The sequence below is a fragment of the Mustelus asterias genome, chromosome 14, assembly GCF_964213995.1.
Source record: "Mustelus asterias chromosome 14, sMusAst1.hap1.1, whole genome shotgun sequence".
In the NCBI taxonomy this organism is placed as follows: Eukaryota; Metazoa; Chordata; class Chondrichthyes; order Carcharhiniformes; family Triakidae; genus Mustelus; species Mustelus asterias.
Genome location: NC_135814.1, coordinates 99,015,796 through 99,032,269, shown reverse-complemented (window position 1 = coordinate 99,032,269; position 16,474 = coordinate 99,015,796). Strand labels below are relative to the sequence as shown.

At 44.7% G+C, this 16,474-nt stretch overlaps 1 protein-coding gene across 2 annotated transcripts in view; it reads right to left on the bottom strand.

Annotated features, from left to right (window-relative positions):
* The window catches only part of usp40 (ubiquitin specific peptidase 40), a 134,774-nt gene that overhangs the window by 55,238 nt on the left and 63,062 nt on the right, over positions 1–16,474 (bottom strand). For both annotated transcript variants that reach the window (XM_078228938.1, XM_078228937.1), the window contains exons 14-16: positions 10,156–10,327; positions 3,921–4,005; positions 2,456–2,526 (exon numbers count right to left, since the gene is read on the bottom strand). In XM_078228938.1, coding sequence (XP_078085064.1) covers positions 2,456–2,526; positions 3,921–4,005; positions 10,156–10,327 — 328 coding nt within the window. The remainder of the gene's footprint in view (positions 1–2,455; positions 2,527–3,920; positions 4,006–10,155; positions 10,328–16,474) is intronic.

Sequence of the window (16,474 nt, the reverse complement as noted above, 5' to 3'; positions counted from 1 at the left end):
GCTGTTGTTCAAAAAAGGTTGGAAGGAAAGGATAGCCCCAGCAATTACAGGCCAATCAGTTTAACATCAGTGGTAGGCAAACTTCTAGAAACAATTATTTGGAATAGAATCAGTAGTCACATAGAAACATGTGGGTTGATGAGGAAGACTCAGCACTTTCTAAAGGGGAAATTGTATTTAACTAACTTGCTCGAGTTTGGTGAGGTGGTGAAATAAAGGGGTCAATGAAGATAATGCCCCTGATGTGGTGTGCATGGACTTTCAGAAGATATTCAACATAATGCCACGTTATAGACTTGTATGAAAAGTTCCAGCTCATGGAATAAAAGGGACAAAATTGGCTGAATGTTAGGAAGCGGAGGGTAATGGTCAATGGATATTTTTCAGGCTGAAGGAAGGTTTGTCATGGTGTTCCCCAGCCATTGGTATTGGGACCTTTGGCTTTTCCTGATATATATTAATGGTCTAGATCTCGGTGTGCCGGGGACAATTTCAACATCTGCAGATGACACACAACTCGGAAATATTGTAAATTGAGAGGAGGACAGTGTTTAGAAGGGGGTAGACAATTTGGTGGCATGGGCAGGAAGGTGGAAGGTGAAGTTCAATGCAGAAAAATATGAGGTGATGCATTTTGGTAAGAAGAACATGAAGAGACAATATAAAATAAGGGGTAATATTCTTAGAAGGATGCAGGAGCAGAGGGACCTGGGTGTCTCTGTGCTTAGATCATCGAAGGTGGCAGGATAGGTGGAGAGAGCAGTTACTAAAGCATTCTGGGCTTTAATAACAGGGACATGGAATACAAGAGCAAGGAGGTTATGTTGAACTTATACAAGATACTGGTTAAACTTCAGCTGGAATACCGTGTACAGTTCTGGGTGCCACACTGTAGGAAGAATGTCAGCACGTTGGAGAAGGGGTTTACAAAATGGTTCCAGGGATGAGAAATTTCAGTTATGAGGATAGATTGGAGAGATTTGAACTGTTCTCCTTGGTAAGGAGGGCTAAGAGGAGATTTGATAGAGATGTTCAAAATCATAAGGGGGTTGGGCAGAGTAGAGAGGGAGAAACTATTCCCGCCCGCAAAAGGATCAAGAACAAGAGGGCACAGATTTAATATGATTTGCAAAAAAAAAACCAAATGCAATGAGGAAAAACTTTTTCATATAACAAATGGTTAAAACCTGGAATGCAGTGCCCGGAAGTCTGGCAGAGGGAGGTTCAATCGAGGCATTAGATGATTACTTGAATTGAAGCAATATACAGGGGTATGGGGAAAAGGCAGGAGAATGGCACAAAGCCCTGATCCTCATTTAGAGAGCCGGTACAGACATGATATTCCCTCTGCCAAAATAAATCAGAACAAGGGAGCATTATCTTAGAGTTAGGCCTTTCAGGGGTGATGTTGGAAAGCACTGCCTCACATGGTATGAGGCTGGGAGTTAATTAAAATTTTCAATTAAAAAAATGGCTGAACAGCCGAGAGGAGCTGGTGAGTCTAATTCCTGTGTTCCCAACTCAGAACGGCAATGCAGATAGAACTACTGACTCTCAGCAATGGAGCACACGCATATGCTGGGATGAGGAGGGGAATAGTGGTTTGCACGCACATGGAGAAATGTTGTTGCTCTGAAACCGTTTGCTCAAACTCAGCTTGCACTGACAGAATGAAGGCTGCCTCCGTCTAACAGGCTCTTTGTCAAATGAGTTTGAGTAGTCTCAGTGAAAGGAGAGAAAAAAAAACACATTCAGCAGTACACTCAATATCTCAGAGAGGCCACAGGATGAATGGTTTAGAAAAATGTCAATGCCACACAAAACACTTCACTGAGGCATGTTGCTAGGCGAGAGGGGAAAAAAATAGCTTTACTCAGCATCTAATTGTGCTGTACCTGACCCAGCAGTGATTGATGCTAAAACAAGGTGCCAAAAATAGAAAATGCATTGTTTCCCCAGCACAGGGGAGGCAATGGCCTAGCGGTATTATCACTAGAGTATTAATCCAGAAACTCAGCTGATGTTCTGGGGACCCAGGTTCGAATCCCGCCACGACAGATAGTGGAATTTGAATTCAATAAAAAAAGTTTCTGAAATTAAAAATCTACTGATGACCATGAAACCATTGTCAATTGTTGGAAAAACCCATCTGGTTCACTAATGTTCTTTAGGGAAGGAAATCTGCCGTCCTTACCTGGCCTGGCCTAGATGTGACTCCAGAGCCACAGCAATGTGGTTGACTCTCAACTGCCGTTGAAATGGCCGAGCAAGCAAGGACAACTAGGGATGGGCATTAAATGCTGGTCCAGCCAGCGATGCCCACGTCCCATGAGCGAATAAAAAAAAATCTATTCACCCTCACACCCTGATGAGCATAGGACAAACAAAAAAAAAATCACAAAAATATAAAATGGAAAAATTATACCAATCACAAACAAATTTAATTGATAATTACCTGATGACCGTTCCATACAAAGAGAATGGCTCCATCTGTAATATCCAGACTGTGCAAAGAGGTGTGGTCCTCTGGGTTGAGAAGGGAGGAAACTGCGATCAGTACTTATCTTTGGAATGTGATTAAACCTTATTACCCACCACGTGGTGGTAGGCAGCAACGCCAGGAATTAATTCTCTGTGGTTACCAATGGTGCTACAAAGGCAACCATTGAAACGACAGTTTTTGCCACACAGTTTTAATTTGTGGAGGTTGGTTAGTTCAGTTGGCTAGGTGGTTTGTGTGCTGTGCAAAATGACGCCAACAATGTGGGTTCAATCCCTGTCCTGACTGTGGTAGTTGATAGAGGCCTGATTCCTTGCCTTGCCACAAGCTTAATATGCAGTGGTGTCCCCCAACCTACATAACAATTTATCTTTCTCCAATGGAAAGACATGCCTATGGCCCTTTGTGGACTCTGGCTAATCACATTACATTTAATTGCTCATCAAGAATGCTGAATGAAATGCTTAGTTAATATTGCATTTTTAATTGCACCAAACTAGTGTAAAAAAGGCTGATATGGCTACAAGTTTCACCATGAGGTGCCACACCTAAGGTTTATTTATTAGTGTCACAAGTAGTCTTACATTGACACTGCAATGAAGAAGTTGTGAAAATCTCCTGGTCGTCACACTCCGGCACCTGTTCGGGTAACACTGAGGGAGTATTTAGCATGGTCAATGCACCCTAACCAGCACGTCTTTCGGACTGAGCGAGGAAACTGCAACACCCGGAGGAAACCCACGCAGACATGGGGGAGAACATGCTGATTCCGCACAGACAGTGACCCAAGCCAGGAATCAAAACCCGGGTCCCTGGCACTGTGAGGCAGCAGTGCTAACCACTGTGGGAGAGGACCGACTCTTCCATGGTCAGAACCCTTGCGACTGACGGCTTTGTTGGTGGTTTATTTGTGTCCTGCCACGCTTCGCTGAAAGTCACTGAGAAATAGAAAGGACATTTTTGGCTCACAGAAAAGTGGAAATGGTAACGTGTCTGAACTGAAGAAATTAACACCATGCAATTACAGCCCAAAAGCACAGAATAAAACGCTGGCTAGGAATGGTTTGATGGCTGAGAGTGTAAATATAGCTAGAGATGATCAAATAGTTAATGCTGTGATGAAGGAATCATGGAAATGCCATGCTATAGAAAACAACCACTTATTAAATGCAAATTTATAGGATTGGGTGAATATTCTGGAGTTTCACTTGATTATTGCTTAAAATAGAAAGGTTTGTTTTGCAGAGCCTCCCCAAGGATATTAAATAAATCTGGCAGAATCATGGCGAGGTGAATTACACAATTGTACAGGCTCAAAATTATTTTCTTTTTCCAAGTTTTCCTACAGATAATGCCAAAGGCATGGAAAGCATGCCTTACCACTGGCAGAGACAACTCCCAATAGGCCATTATTCCTTACCATCGAAGGTCTCGTAAAGGTGAAGACCAGCTGGTAATGGCTTGGCAACAGTGATCACCATATCACCCTTCCAGAATTCCAACAGCTGCAATGAGAAATTCTTAGTTACATTATGTACTGGTACTTGAAATATTAACTGTTGTTGGCTAGAGTATCAGTCTGCTTTTAGACAAGACTGACTTGTAACAGGTAGCACTTCATAGAATTCCTAAGGTGTAGAAGGAGGCCATTCGGCCCATCGAGTCTGCACCAACAACAATCCTACCCAGGCCCTATTCTCGTAACCCCACATTACATACAGTGTTAGTCCCCCTGACACTGGGGACAATTTAGCATGGCCAATCAACCTAACCCGCACATCTTTGGACTGTGGGAGGAAACCGGGGCATCCTGAGGAAACACACGCAGACAGGGCGAAAATGTGCAAACTCCACACAGACAGTGACCCGAGGCCGGAATTGAACCCGGGTCCCTGGCGCTGTGAGGCAGCAGTGCTAACCACTGTGCCACCATGCTGCCCCAGAGGTTGCTAAATCTCTGAAGAGGAAGACCAGTCCACTGGAGTTTTCCATGACTTAACAGGACACTTGCTCCCTGGTTCCTGCCAATGCTACTATAAAACCAGAGGGTGAGGGTGGGCAAGAGCAATGAGGTTCCTCATCCCTAACCACCATTTTGCTACCACTGAGCACATGTTCCACAGAACCGACAAAAATTAAGGGAAAAAGCAGAGAGTAAATGGAACTTGTATTTATCTCAGAACCTGAGCATGGTCCAAAACACTTTATAACCAAAGTAAGCATTGTTGCTGTTTTTGATTTGATTTATTATTATCACATGTATTAACATAGTGAAAAGTATTGTTTCTTGAGACAAAGCAGACCGTTCATAGAGAAGGAAACGAGAGAGTGCGAATGTACTGTTACAGTCATAGCTAAGGTGTAGAGAAAGATCAACTTAATGCAAGGTAGGTCCATTCAAAAGTCTGACCGCAGCACGGAAGGTGGTGTTTTTGAGTCAGTTGGTACGTGACCTCAGGCTTTTGTATCTTTTTCCCGAAGGAAGAATGTCCGAGGCTCATTGGGTCCTTAATTATGCTGGCTGCTTTGCCGAGGCAGCGGGAAGTGTAGACAGAGTCAATGGATGGGAGGCTGGTTTGTGTGATGGATTGGGCTACATTCACGATCTTTTGTAGTTCCTTGCGGTCTTGGGCAGAGCAGGAGCCATACCAAGCTGTGATACAACCAGAAAGAATGCCTTCTATGGTGCATCTGTAAAAGTTGGTGAGAGTCGTAGCTGACATGCCAAATTTCCTTAGCCTTCTGAGAAAGTAGAGGCATTGATGGGCTTTCTTAACAAAGTGTCGGCATGGGGGGACCAGGACAGGTTGTTGGTGATCTGGACACCTAAAAACATGAAGCTCTCGACCCTTTCTACTTCGTCCCCATTGTGTAGATAGGGGCATGTTCTCCTTTACGCTTCCTGAAGTTGATGACAATCTCCTTTGTTTTGTTGACATTGAGGGAGAGATTAGTGTTGCCGCACCAGTTCATCAGACTCTCGATCTCATTCCTGTACTCTGTCTTGTTATTACAACACTGTAATGCAGTGGAAACAATGTGATATACACTGGCTGTGACTGTCTGAGGAATGATTGTTGAGACATAGATATGTCTGAACAATAACACCTATTGTCTTGTAAATAGTTAATCCAATAAACCAGTTACTCAGTCTTCACCATGAGCATTCTTTCCTCAACTCTTGGTCCTGTACATACCAACCGACTCAAGAACAGCTGCTTCCCAGCTGCTTTAGACTTTTGAATGGACCTACCTTATAGTAAGATGACCTTTCTTTGCACCCCAGCTATGACTGTAACACTACATTCTGCACTCTCTCCCTTCCTTCTCTCCTATGTACTCTATAAATAGTATGCTTTGTCTGTATAGTGCGCAAGAAACAATACTTTTCACTGTATCCCAATACATGTGACAATAATAAATCAATCAAATGTGTCGCTTACATCATGTGGGTCGTTCTGTTTCTCCAGTTACACACATTAACCTTTTCAACCCTGAACACCCTAATACTACACGATGTTGGAAACTAAGCAGCCAATTTGCACACAGGAAGCTCCAATAACAAGCAATGATAATGCCTAAATAATCTACTTTAGTCCATGCTGGTTTAGGGATAAACATTGGTCAGAATGAAAGAACTCATTGTCTACAGAGCTACAAATGCAACGCTATGGTCGTGATGGTAAATTTATTAATATAAATGACGGTAAATTTATTACAAATATCATTTGTAAACTTTGAGGCACAAATAGCCTTGCATGTTTTATATTAATGTGCATCCTTGCTGCAGATATCATTTCAATGTTGGCACCAAGATTTCAGTTAAGTGTAAAATGGTGGTTGTATGAAAATGTGATACTATCTCCACTTCCAGTATGATAAACAGGCACAATTACTAATTTTGCTCTTCTCAGTCTGGTGGTGAAGACGACAGGATTTTGAGTTGTAAAAGAACAACAGGTCCATCACTGGAAATGGGAGGGCTGAAAAGAAAGGAAAGAGGAGGAGACAGGGATGAAAGCGATGCTGGGAGGAGGGGCATGGGAATAAAATGGTAAGGAGGGAATGGGACAGAGAGGAGACAAGAGGGAAGGGAGAAGGATAGTGGGAAGGAAAACAAAAAGAGGGAGGTTTTGGAGAAGAGAGGGGGAAGGAGAGAAAGATGAGAGGGGAGATGTGCAATAACCAAGACTGCCCTCAGAGTTTAAATGAACTGATTAGTCTAAAGGACTAACCCCATAAACCATGGCACAGACTCCTTGGTGCACTCCAGCCCAAATCAATCCAGGCAGCCAGCCATCCGATCTCGTTACAGAATTTAATGGGGTTTTAGAATTGGGACAACGGTTTCACGTATAGTCTGAATCCACTGTCTGTACTCTTCATATAAAATACCACCAACATGCCTTTGTTGCTGTGACTCTGCATGCCCACAGTAGTCCCAAGTGCAATTCATGCCAACAAGACATGGAAGAGAACAGTAACGGTGACATGAAAGTTGGATGTCTATCACCTGAGATACTGCATAAGATCCTGGCAGTCATGTGCAGAGGCAGTATCACCAGGAAAAGTATTAGAGGACTGGGCTGAGGCACCTGCTGGACACTATGGCAGAGATGTCTGAGGCTAGCAGGACACAAAAGCTGGATGGCACGGTGGCACAGTGGTTGGCGCTGCTGCCTCACAGCGCCAGGGACACGGGTTCAATTCCAGCCTCGGGTCACTGTCTGTGTGGAGTTTGCACATTCTCCGTGTCTGCGTGGGTTTCCTCTGGGTGCTCCCGTTTGCTCCCACACTCCAAAGATGTGCGAGTTAGGTTGATTGGTCTTGCTAAATTGAATCTAGTGTCAGGGGGATTAGTAGGGTAAATATGTGGGGTTATGGGAATAGGACGTAGGTGGGATTGTGGCCGTACTGTCTTGATGGGCCGAATGGCCTCCTTCCGCACTGTAGGGATTCTATGATTCTATGGGCCCGATTTTACCATTTTCATTCTAAGTGCTGAATCTGGGTGTAATGCAGATCCGACTTAGAAATCTGCTTTCAGGCGCCCCCATACGCACTCAGCCTGAAAAAGAAATCGCCAGTCCCATTCGCGCTGTGGGTGGGGCTTAGCGCGCCCAAAACGATCGGAGCTCTGAACTGCGCATGCGCAGTTAGAAAAAAAATTGAAAAAACGCGCCCGTGTCAGATTGCTCCCGAGCCAGAGAAAGCGGCCTGGGAGCGAAAAGCGGGAATGATAGCCCCCACAGACATCACTGTCCCCCTTATCCACCCACCACCCCACTACCCAGACTGATCGCGAACCCTTGCCCCCCTCCCCACCGATCACCTGCAGAGTGGCAGCAGACCCCCCTGCCCCCCCGCGCCCCCACCAGAGATCCATCTGCCCCCCCCATCCCGCGCCCCCACCAGAGATCCATCTGCAACCCCACCCCCGCGCCCCCACCAGAGATCCATCTGCAACCTCCCCCCCCGCGCCCCCACCAGAGATCCATCTGCAACCCCCCCCCCCCCCCGCGCCCCCACCAGAGATCCATCTGCCCCCCTCCCACCACCAGAGATCCATCTGCCCTCCCCCCACCAGTGAGCGATCGGGCCCTGGACATTCTCTCTTCCACCTTCTTCCTTTGGAAAAAGATACAAAAGTCTGAGGTCACATAACAACCGACTCAAGAACAGCTTCTTCCCATCAGTCTTTTGAATGGATCGACCTTATATTAAGCTGATCTTTCTCTGCACCCTAGCTATGAATGTAACACTACATTCTGCACCCTCTCCTTTCCTTCTCTATGAACGGTATGCTTTGTCTGTATAGTGCGCAAGAAGCAATACTTTTCACTGTATACTAATACATGTGACAATAAATCAAATCAAACCATATTCCACATCTTAGGCCTTGATCTGCGCAAATTACTGCAGCATTTCTTTCAGTGCTACAGTGACCACACTTCAACATAATACTTCACTGACTATAAAACATCTTGAGCTGTGCTGAGACAATGAAAGGTGTATATAAGTGCAAGTCCTACTTTCATATCACTATAATCAGAAAGTAATGTGTCCTCCCAATCACTAGGAGAAATACTGCAGGTCATCTACAAGTTATTCGAAAAAATCTTCAGAAAATCAATCAGCACTGAGAATCTGACTTCATTCCCCCATCTACGCTGGCCTACTTCAGCTGGGGTCATTACTCCTGTGCACATTGAGAGTTCAAAGGCAATTGTTTCTTGCCAATCTTGTTAAACCTACTATCTGCATTAATTAACCTCACGTATTGGATTGTGCAGTGAAGGTCCTTCTAATCTGTTCTCGTCCAACTTCACAGCTTCCTGAAAATTTGCTGAGCATAGTTGTTATGGCACTGGTTGCGTTGTTTTGGCAAAATTGTTAACTTTTTTGTACAACTGCACAATATGGTTTGATTTGATTTATTGTCACATGTATTAGGATACAGTGAAAAGTATTGCTTCTTGCGCACTATACAGACAAAGCATACCGTTCATAGAGAAGGAAAGGAGAGGGTGCAGAATGTAGTGTTACATTCATAGCTAGGGTGCAGAGAAAGATCAACTTAATATAAGGTCGATCCATTCAAAAGACTGGTGGGAAGAAGCTGTTCTTGAGTCGGTTGTTATGTGACCTCAGACTTTTGTATCTTTTTCCAAAGGAAGAAGGTGGAAGAGAGAATGTCCAGGGTGCGTGGGGTCCTTAATTATGCTGGCTGCTTTTCCGAGGCAGCAGGAAATGTAGGCAACATTCAACTTATGGGGACCACTGTTTTTGCCCCTTCCTAATAAAAAAAATATACTTCAATGTCAGAATCAGAGGATTTAAGATAATTGGCAAAAGAAAGTCCAGTAGGGCAGGATGGAGTTTTCATGCACCGAGTTGTTAAGGGTGCCAAAAAATGTGTAGAAGCAGATTCAGGGTTAAATGTTCTGTTCCCGCCTACCATGGAAATCATCGCAGGCGGGACAGACAATTTGACGGACTATTTAAAGGCCCGGTTCTCAGGCAGGAATTTCAGGTCTCAGAACAGGCGGACCGGAAAATCCCACCCTTAATCTAACTTTCTGAAGGGAATTGAGTCTATACAAGGAGAAATTTGCAGGGCAATGTGGGAAAGTGCAAAGGATTAGAACTGGGCAATAAGTAGTGGGTCTAAATAAAGCTTCTATTGATTAGTGTCACAAGTAAGCTTACATTAACACTGCAATGAAGTTATTGTGAAAATCCCCTAGCCGTCACACTCCGGCGCCTGTTCAGATACAATGAGGGAGAATTTAGCATGGTCAATGCACCTAACCAGCGCGTCTTTCGGACTGTGGGAGGAAACAGGAGCGCCCGGGGAGAATGTGCAGGCTACGCACAGATAGTGACCCAAGCCAGGAATCGAACCTGGAACCCTGGCGCTGTGAGGCAGCAGTGCTAAGCTAAGGATTAGGAATCGGCGCAGGCTTGGTGGGCCAAAGGGACCGTTCCTGTGCTGCCGTTTTGTTCTTTTGTATCGCTCCTGTAAAAAATAGGCACAGGCAATGATAGGCAGGATAGTATCCTTGTCTACTGTATTATTCTATGTGAATTTAGCAAAGCAATGATCCATAACAAATTGTACATCGTTCTGGCATTACCCGATATTCTGCACTTACCTGGAAAATAGCCTGCCTGAGATCACCAACTGTTTTCCTCCGATCGATGGTTATTGTCAAGACACTGTCTTTCTGGGAGGAAGCTGGATGTAGGGCCCCATTTTCAAACTTATATTCAGGACCCAGGTGAAGATGGACTTCAATGATATTGGCTGCAGAATCAAACTCTGCCCTGGATTTGAAATGGCATGAATAAAAAAACTGGTCAGTCTCTCTTTTAAATGGAAGTAATAAGAAGCCAAGCTTTGCATTGTAAACCATGTTCCTCCTGATTTGCTTGAAACCTGATTGAATTCATTTGAATGTTGGGGGTGGGAATGAAATCAGTGGATCTCACATGAGCTGCATCAGAACCAGAACAACAGTCACATTTTTAAACACAATGTAATATACTTGTTAGCAACAAAGTCAATGGAATTAAATCGACAGCGGCAGCATTGATTTTTTAAGAACTGGTGAAAGACAGAAAGTAGTGGTGAACAGCTGCTTTTCAAACCTGAAACAACTATTGTATGTCTGCATCAGTGATGTTCATGATGTGGAGATGCCGGCGTTAGACTGGGGTAAACACAGTGAGAAGTCTTCCAACACCAGGTTAAAGTCCAACAGGTTTACTTAGTAGCAAAAGCCACTGTTCCCCAGGGATCAGTTTTAGGATCACCACTCTCTTTGAATTATATTAATTACCTGGACTTGGACAAACAGGGCATAATTTGCAGATGATGAGGAATTCCAAAATGCAACAAACAATGAAGATGATAGTAATGGGGTGGTACGGTGGCACAGTGGTTAGCACTGCGGCCTCACAGCTCTAGGGACCTGGATTCAATTCTGGCCTTGGCTGACTGTGTGTGTGTAATCTGCATGTTCCATAGAATCTCTGCAGTACAGGAGGAAGCCATTCTGCCCATCAAGTCTGTACCAACCACAATCCCACCCAGGTCCTAATCCCACAACCCCACCTATTTATCCTGCTAATCCCACTGACACTAGGGGTCAATTTAGCATGGCCAACCCACCTAATCTGCACATCTTTGGGCTCTCCGTCTCTGCGTGGGTTTCCTCCGGGTGCTCCGGTTTTCTCCCATAACTCAAACATGTGCAGGTGGATTTGCCATGGTAAATTGCCCATTAGTGTCTAAGGGTTAGGTGGATTAGAGTGGGATAAATGCATGCGGTGATGGAGGTGGGGAGGAGGGGGGGGTGGGGGGTGGTGTGGCCTGGGTGAGATGTCGGAGAGTTGATTGATGCACACTCGATAGCCTGAATAGCGTACTTCTGCACTGCAGGGATTCTATGAAACAGGAAGATTTAGACTGACTGGGGAAGTGGGCAGGCTTATGACAGATAACAGAAATAGGAAGAACGTGGAGAGAAAATTTGAAATACATCCTACAACTCTAAAGGGGCTAAATAGAAACCTGGTGCGCAATGATTTATAATTGGCAGTCAGCAGGATAGGTTGAGAAGGCTGTTAAAAGAAAAACATATGTGGGATCATTGACTTTGTTAGTGGGGAGGGACAGTACAAAAGCAAGGAAGTTATTTTAAACCTTTGCAGAACACTGGTTACGTCTCAATTCTGGACACAAGAGCAGAGAAGGTTTAGAATTGTTTTTAGCCATGTTCAAACTCAGGAACTGTTTCAACAAGAGTAAATAAGCAGGAATTGTTTGCAATGGCATAAAGGTCGGTGTCAGAGGACACCGATTTAAGGTGATTAGCAAAAGAATCTGACACAACATGAGTAAACACAGTCATTTTGCACAGCGATTGGGAATGCAGTGTCTGAAAGGGTGACCGAAGCAGAGTCAATAGTAACGTTCCAAAAATAATTGGATAGATACTTGGGGAAAAAGTACAGGGTATGAGGAAAGAACAAGGGAGTGAGATTAATTGAATAGCTCTACCAAAGAGATCTCAAAAGCCCAAAAGGCCTCCTCCTGTGATGCATCATTCTAGGATCCCACAAACATAGGGTCCTTTATCTTGTTTGTTTAAGATTGAATACAATTGTTAACAAATTATATTCCATACTCCAGTGCCAATGTTCATTAGTTCATAAGATATAGGAGCAGAATTAGACCATTCAGCCCATAGAGTCTGCTCCGCCATTCAATCATGGCTGATATGCTCCTCATCCCCATTTTCCTGCTTTCTCCCCATAACCCTTCAACCCATTCCCAATTAAAAATCTGTCTCACTCCTCCTTAAATTTACTCACTATCCCAGCATCCACTGCACTTTGGGATAGCGAATTCCACAGATTCACAACCCTTTGGGAGAAGTAGTTCTCCTCAACTCTGTTTTAAATTTACTACCCCTTATCCTAAGTATGGAATGCCCAACCAGTGGAAACATCCGCTCCACGTCTACTTTATCCATACCTTTTATCATCTTGTATACCTCAATTTGATCTCCCCCCATTTTTCTAAATTCCAGAGAGTATCGGCCTAAACTGTTCAATCTCTCTTCATACGACAAACTCCTCATCTCTGGAATCAATCAAGTGAACCTCCTCTGAACTGCCTCCAATGCCACTGCATCTTTCCTCAAATAAGGGGACCAAAACTGTGCACAATACTCCAGGTGCGGTCTCACCAATGCCTTGTATAGTTGCAACAATACTTCCTTACCTTTATATTCTATTCCTTTAGCTATAAACGCCAACATTCCATTCACTGTCTTTATTATCTGCTGTACCTACATGCTAGTTTTCTGTGACTCATGAACGAGGCAACCCAGATCCCTCTGCACCAGAGCACCCCGAAGTCTCTCCCCATTTAGATAATAAGTCGCCTTCCCATTTATCCGACTGGAGTTTAGAAGAGTGAGAGGGGATCTCAGAGAAACTTATAAAATTCGAACAGGGTTAGATTCAGAAAGAATGTTTCCAATGGTGGGGGAGTCCAGAACTAGGGGTTATAGTTTGAGGATAAGGGGTAAACCTTTTAGAACTGAGGTGAGGAGAAATTTCTTCACCCAGAGGGTGGTGAATATGTGGAATTCTCCACCACAGAATGTAGCTGACATTCACATAACCACATAGCTTTTAAGGTGGTTGTTTCCGCCCAGAGAATCTGTATAGGCTTTATAGTTATATTTAAAAGCTTTAGTCTAAATCTCAAACAGAAACTGTCTTGCATTATTCACCAGTATATATGGTATCTTTCTGCTTTTAATATAACATACGTGCATTTCCAGGTTTCCCAGATTTATTGTAGGGCCAAGACAATTTAAAGTTTAAAGCTTATTTATTAGTGTCGCAAGTAGGCTTACATTAACACTGCAATGAAGTTACTGTAAAAATCCCCTAGTCGCCACACCCCAGAGCTTGTTCGGGTACACTGAGGGAGAATTTAGCATGGCCAATGCACCTAAGCTGCACGTCTTTCGGACTGTGGGAGGAAACCGGAGCACCTGGAGAAAGCCCACGCAGACACTGGGAGAACATGCAGGCTCCACACAGTCACCCAAGCCGGGAATCGAACCCGGTTCCATGACGCTGTTAGGCAGCAGTGCTAATGACTGTGCCGGCAAGATATTTCCTACTCAAGTATTTTCCAGCACTCCAAACAGCTTGACACCACGTTCGACAATCTTTTTGTTTCAAGAGGCAACTATCCACAATGAAGTAGGCAAGCAGCAAGAATCCCAAAAGATGAGCTGCCTCAAGAGGAAGCAAATGTTAGTGGTTGCATTTTGAGCGATGTGGTTTGTGAGCAAGTTACTAAAGTTAACCATATTAAAATTGAAAGCTGCATTCCACTTTAGATGTGTCTGGCTTTCCATACATTATTAAAATAGCAATTTGTGAATGGTGCATCAGTCTTTTCCTTTGGTTGCATTCATAATGGATATCCCCAAAGTTATGAAGGAACAACAACTTGGATTTATATAGGGCCTTAAATGTGACCCCAGTATCAAATACAGCTGTATTTGTACCCCGGTGAGAACGTAATAAGAAAATAAAAGCAGGAGTAGGTCAGTTCCAAAGTGCTACACAGGAGCTTTATCAAAAGAAATGTGGCAACAAGCCACATAAAGGGATGTTAGGTCAGATAAACCTAAGTGTTCAGTTTTAAGGAGCGTCTTCAAGGAGAAGCAGAGAGATGTAGGAAGGGAACCCCAGAGCTTGGTGACTATGCAACTGATGGCATGCCCAGCAATGGTGGGACTGAGGAAATGTTTAGTCATGGTGCTTTCGGCCATTATGGTAAGAGACAGGGCTTTATGAGCCAGTTGGTCTTGCCCTGCCAGTCAATTTTTGTATGTTTGTAAAAGGTAAACCTGGCTCAAAAAGACTGTCTGATGGAAATATTCTTTGACTACAATAAGAAAGGGAACTCACCTGGCCTCTCAGCTATCAATTTACTGTGTTGCCTCGATATTCACCAGGGATTATTTTATAGAGCTATGAAAGGACTGGGCATATTTATCAACTGCATCTGAGATATGATGCTTGAACAATCCTATATCAATATACAACTGCTTGGCTGCAATTACAGCTGTATTTGTACCCCAGTGAGAACGTAATAAAAAAATAAGATTAGATCAGTCGGCCTCTCGAGCCTACTTCATCATTCAGTGCAATCATGGCTGACCTTCAGCCTCATAGAATCCCTACAGCGCAGAAGGTGGCCATTCGGCCCATTGAGTCGGGACCGACCACAATCTCATCCAGCCCCTATCATCGTAACCCCATATAAGTTATCCTGCTAGTCCCCTGACACTAAGGGGTAATTTAGCATGGCCAATCAACCTAACCCACACATGTTTGGACTGTGGAAGGAAACCGGAGCACCCGGAGGAAACCCACGCTGACACGGGGAGAAGGTGCAGACTCCGCACAGGCAGTGACCCAAGCTGGGCATCGAACCCGGGTCCCTGGCACTGTTAGGCAGCAGTGCTAACCACTGTGCCAACCACTGTGCCACTCGTATCCACCTTCCCACCCAGTCCCTATATCTCTTGGCTCCCAACTAAAATCTGTCCAACTCAGCTTTGAATATACTAAACGATGGAGCATCAAATGTTTCTCCTCATCTGAAATGATCAACGCTTTATCCTGAAACTGTGCTCCCATTTTTTAAGATTAGCCATGGTGGTCTAAAGGTGTCCAGTATCAGTTGAAAATGGATATAGCTATTGTTTCTAACTTGACTGTGCCTCGCACAATGGCTATGACAGTAACACTACATTCTGCACGCTCTCATTTCCTTCTCTATGAACTGTATGCTTTGTCTGTATAGCGCACAAGAAACAATACTTTTCACTGTATACTAATACATGTGATAGTAATAACTCAAATCAAAGGGTCCAGATCCTCGAGAATTGTGCTCATTATAAAGCAGCGGTATTTACGTTAGTCTACTGTTCGTATTCTTGAGTTCTAGCGAAGTTCCAAATAATTATTATTGAAGACGATTCACGCTCTGCCACCGCTGCCAGAAAGGATGGAGAATTTGGCCAAATCATCATTCACTGCAGCGTGACGGGAGAATCCCGCTGGTGGGAACGGCCGGAGAATCCCACCAATGTTTTCTGAATTTATCCGTGTTTTAGGCTTCAATGTCTTTCCTCCCTACCTTATACTTCCTTCTTTAATGTCCAACAATAGAGCTTGATAAAACATCCAAAAATAGCTGGATTTTTAAACTGTTGAGAGAAATGATTTCAATCACTCTTAAGAGATCGGCGATCCAGGCGGGATCTGCGGCGATCCAGGCGGGATCTGCGGCGATCCAGGCGGGATCTGCGGCGATCCAGGCGGGATCTGCGGCGATCCAGGCGGGATCTGCGGCGATCCAGGCGGGATCTGCGGCGATCCAGGCGGGATCTGCGGCGATCCAGGCGGGATCTGCGGCGATCCAGGCGGGATCTGCGGCGATCCAGGCGGGATCTGCGGCGATCCAGGCGGGATCTGCGGCGATCCAGGCGGGATCTGCGGCGATCCAGGCGGGATCTGCGGCGATCCAGGCGGGATCTGCGGCGATCCAGGCGGGATCTGCGGCGATCCAGGCGGGATCTGCGGCGATCCAGGCGGGATCTGCGGCGATCCAGGCGGGATCTGCGGCGATCCAGGCGGGATCTGCGGCGATCCAGGCGGGATCTGCGGCGATCCAGGCGGGATCTGCGGCGATCCTAATACTAGGGATTGGAAGGAATGACTTCAATGACTCACAAGAGATAGTAGATCCAGATAGGATCTGCAGTGATCCTAATACTAGGGATTGGGATAGTGCCAACAATCCTTAATGCAGTATTTTGGTCTTCTAAAAAACAAGGGATGTAAAATGGCTGAAGTGTTTAATCTTTA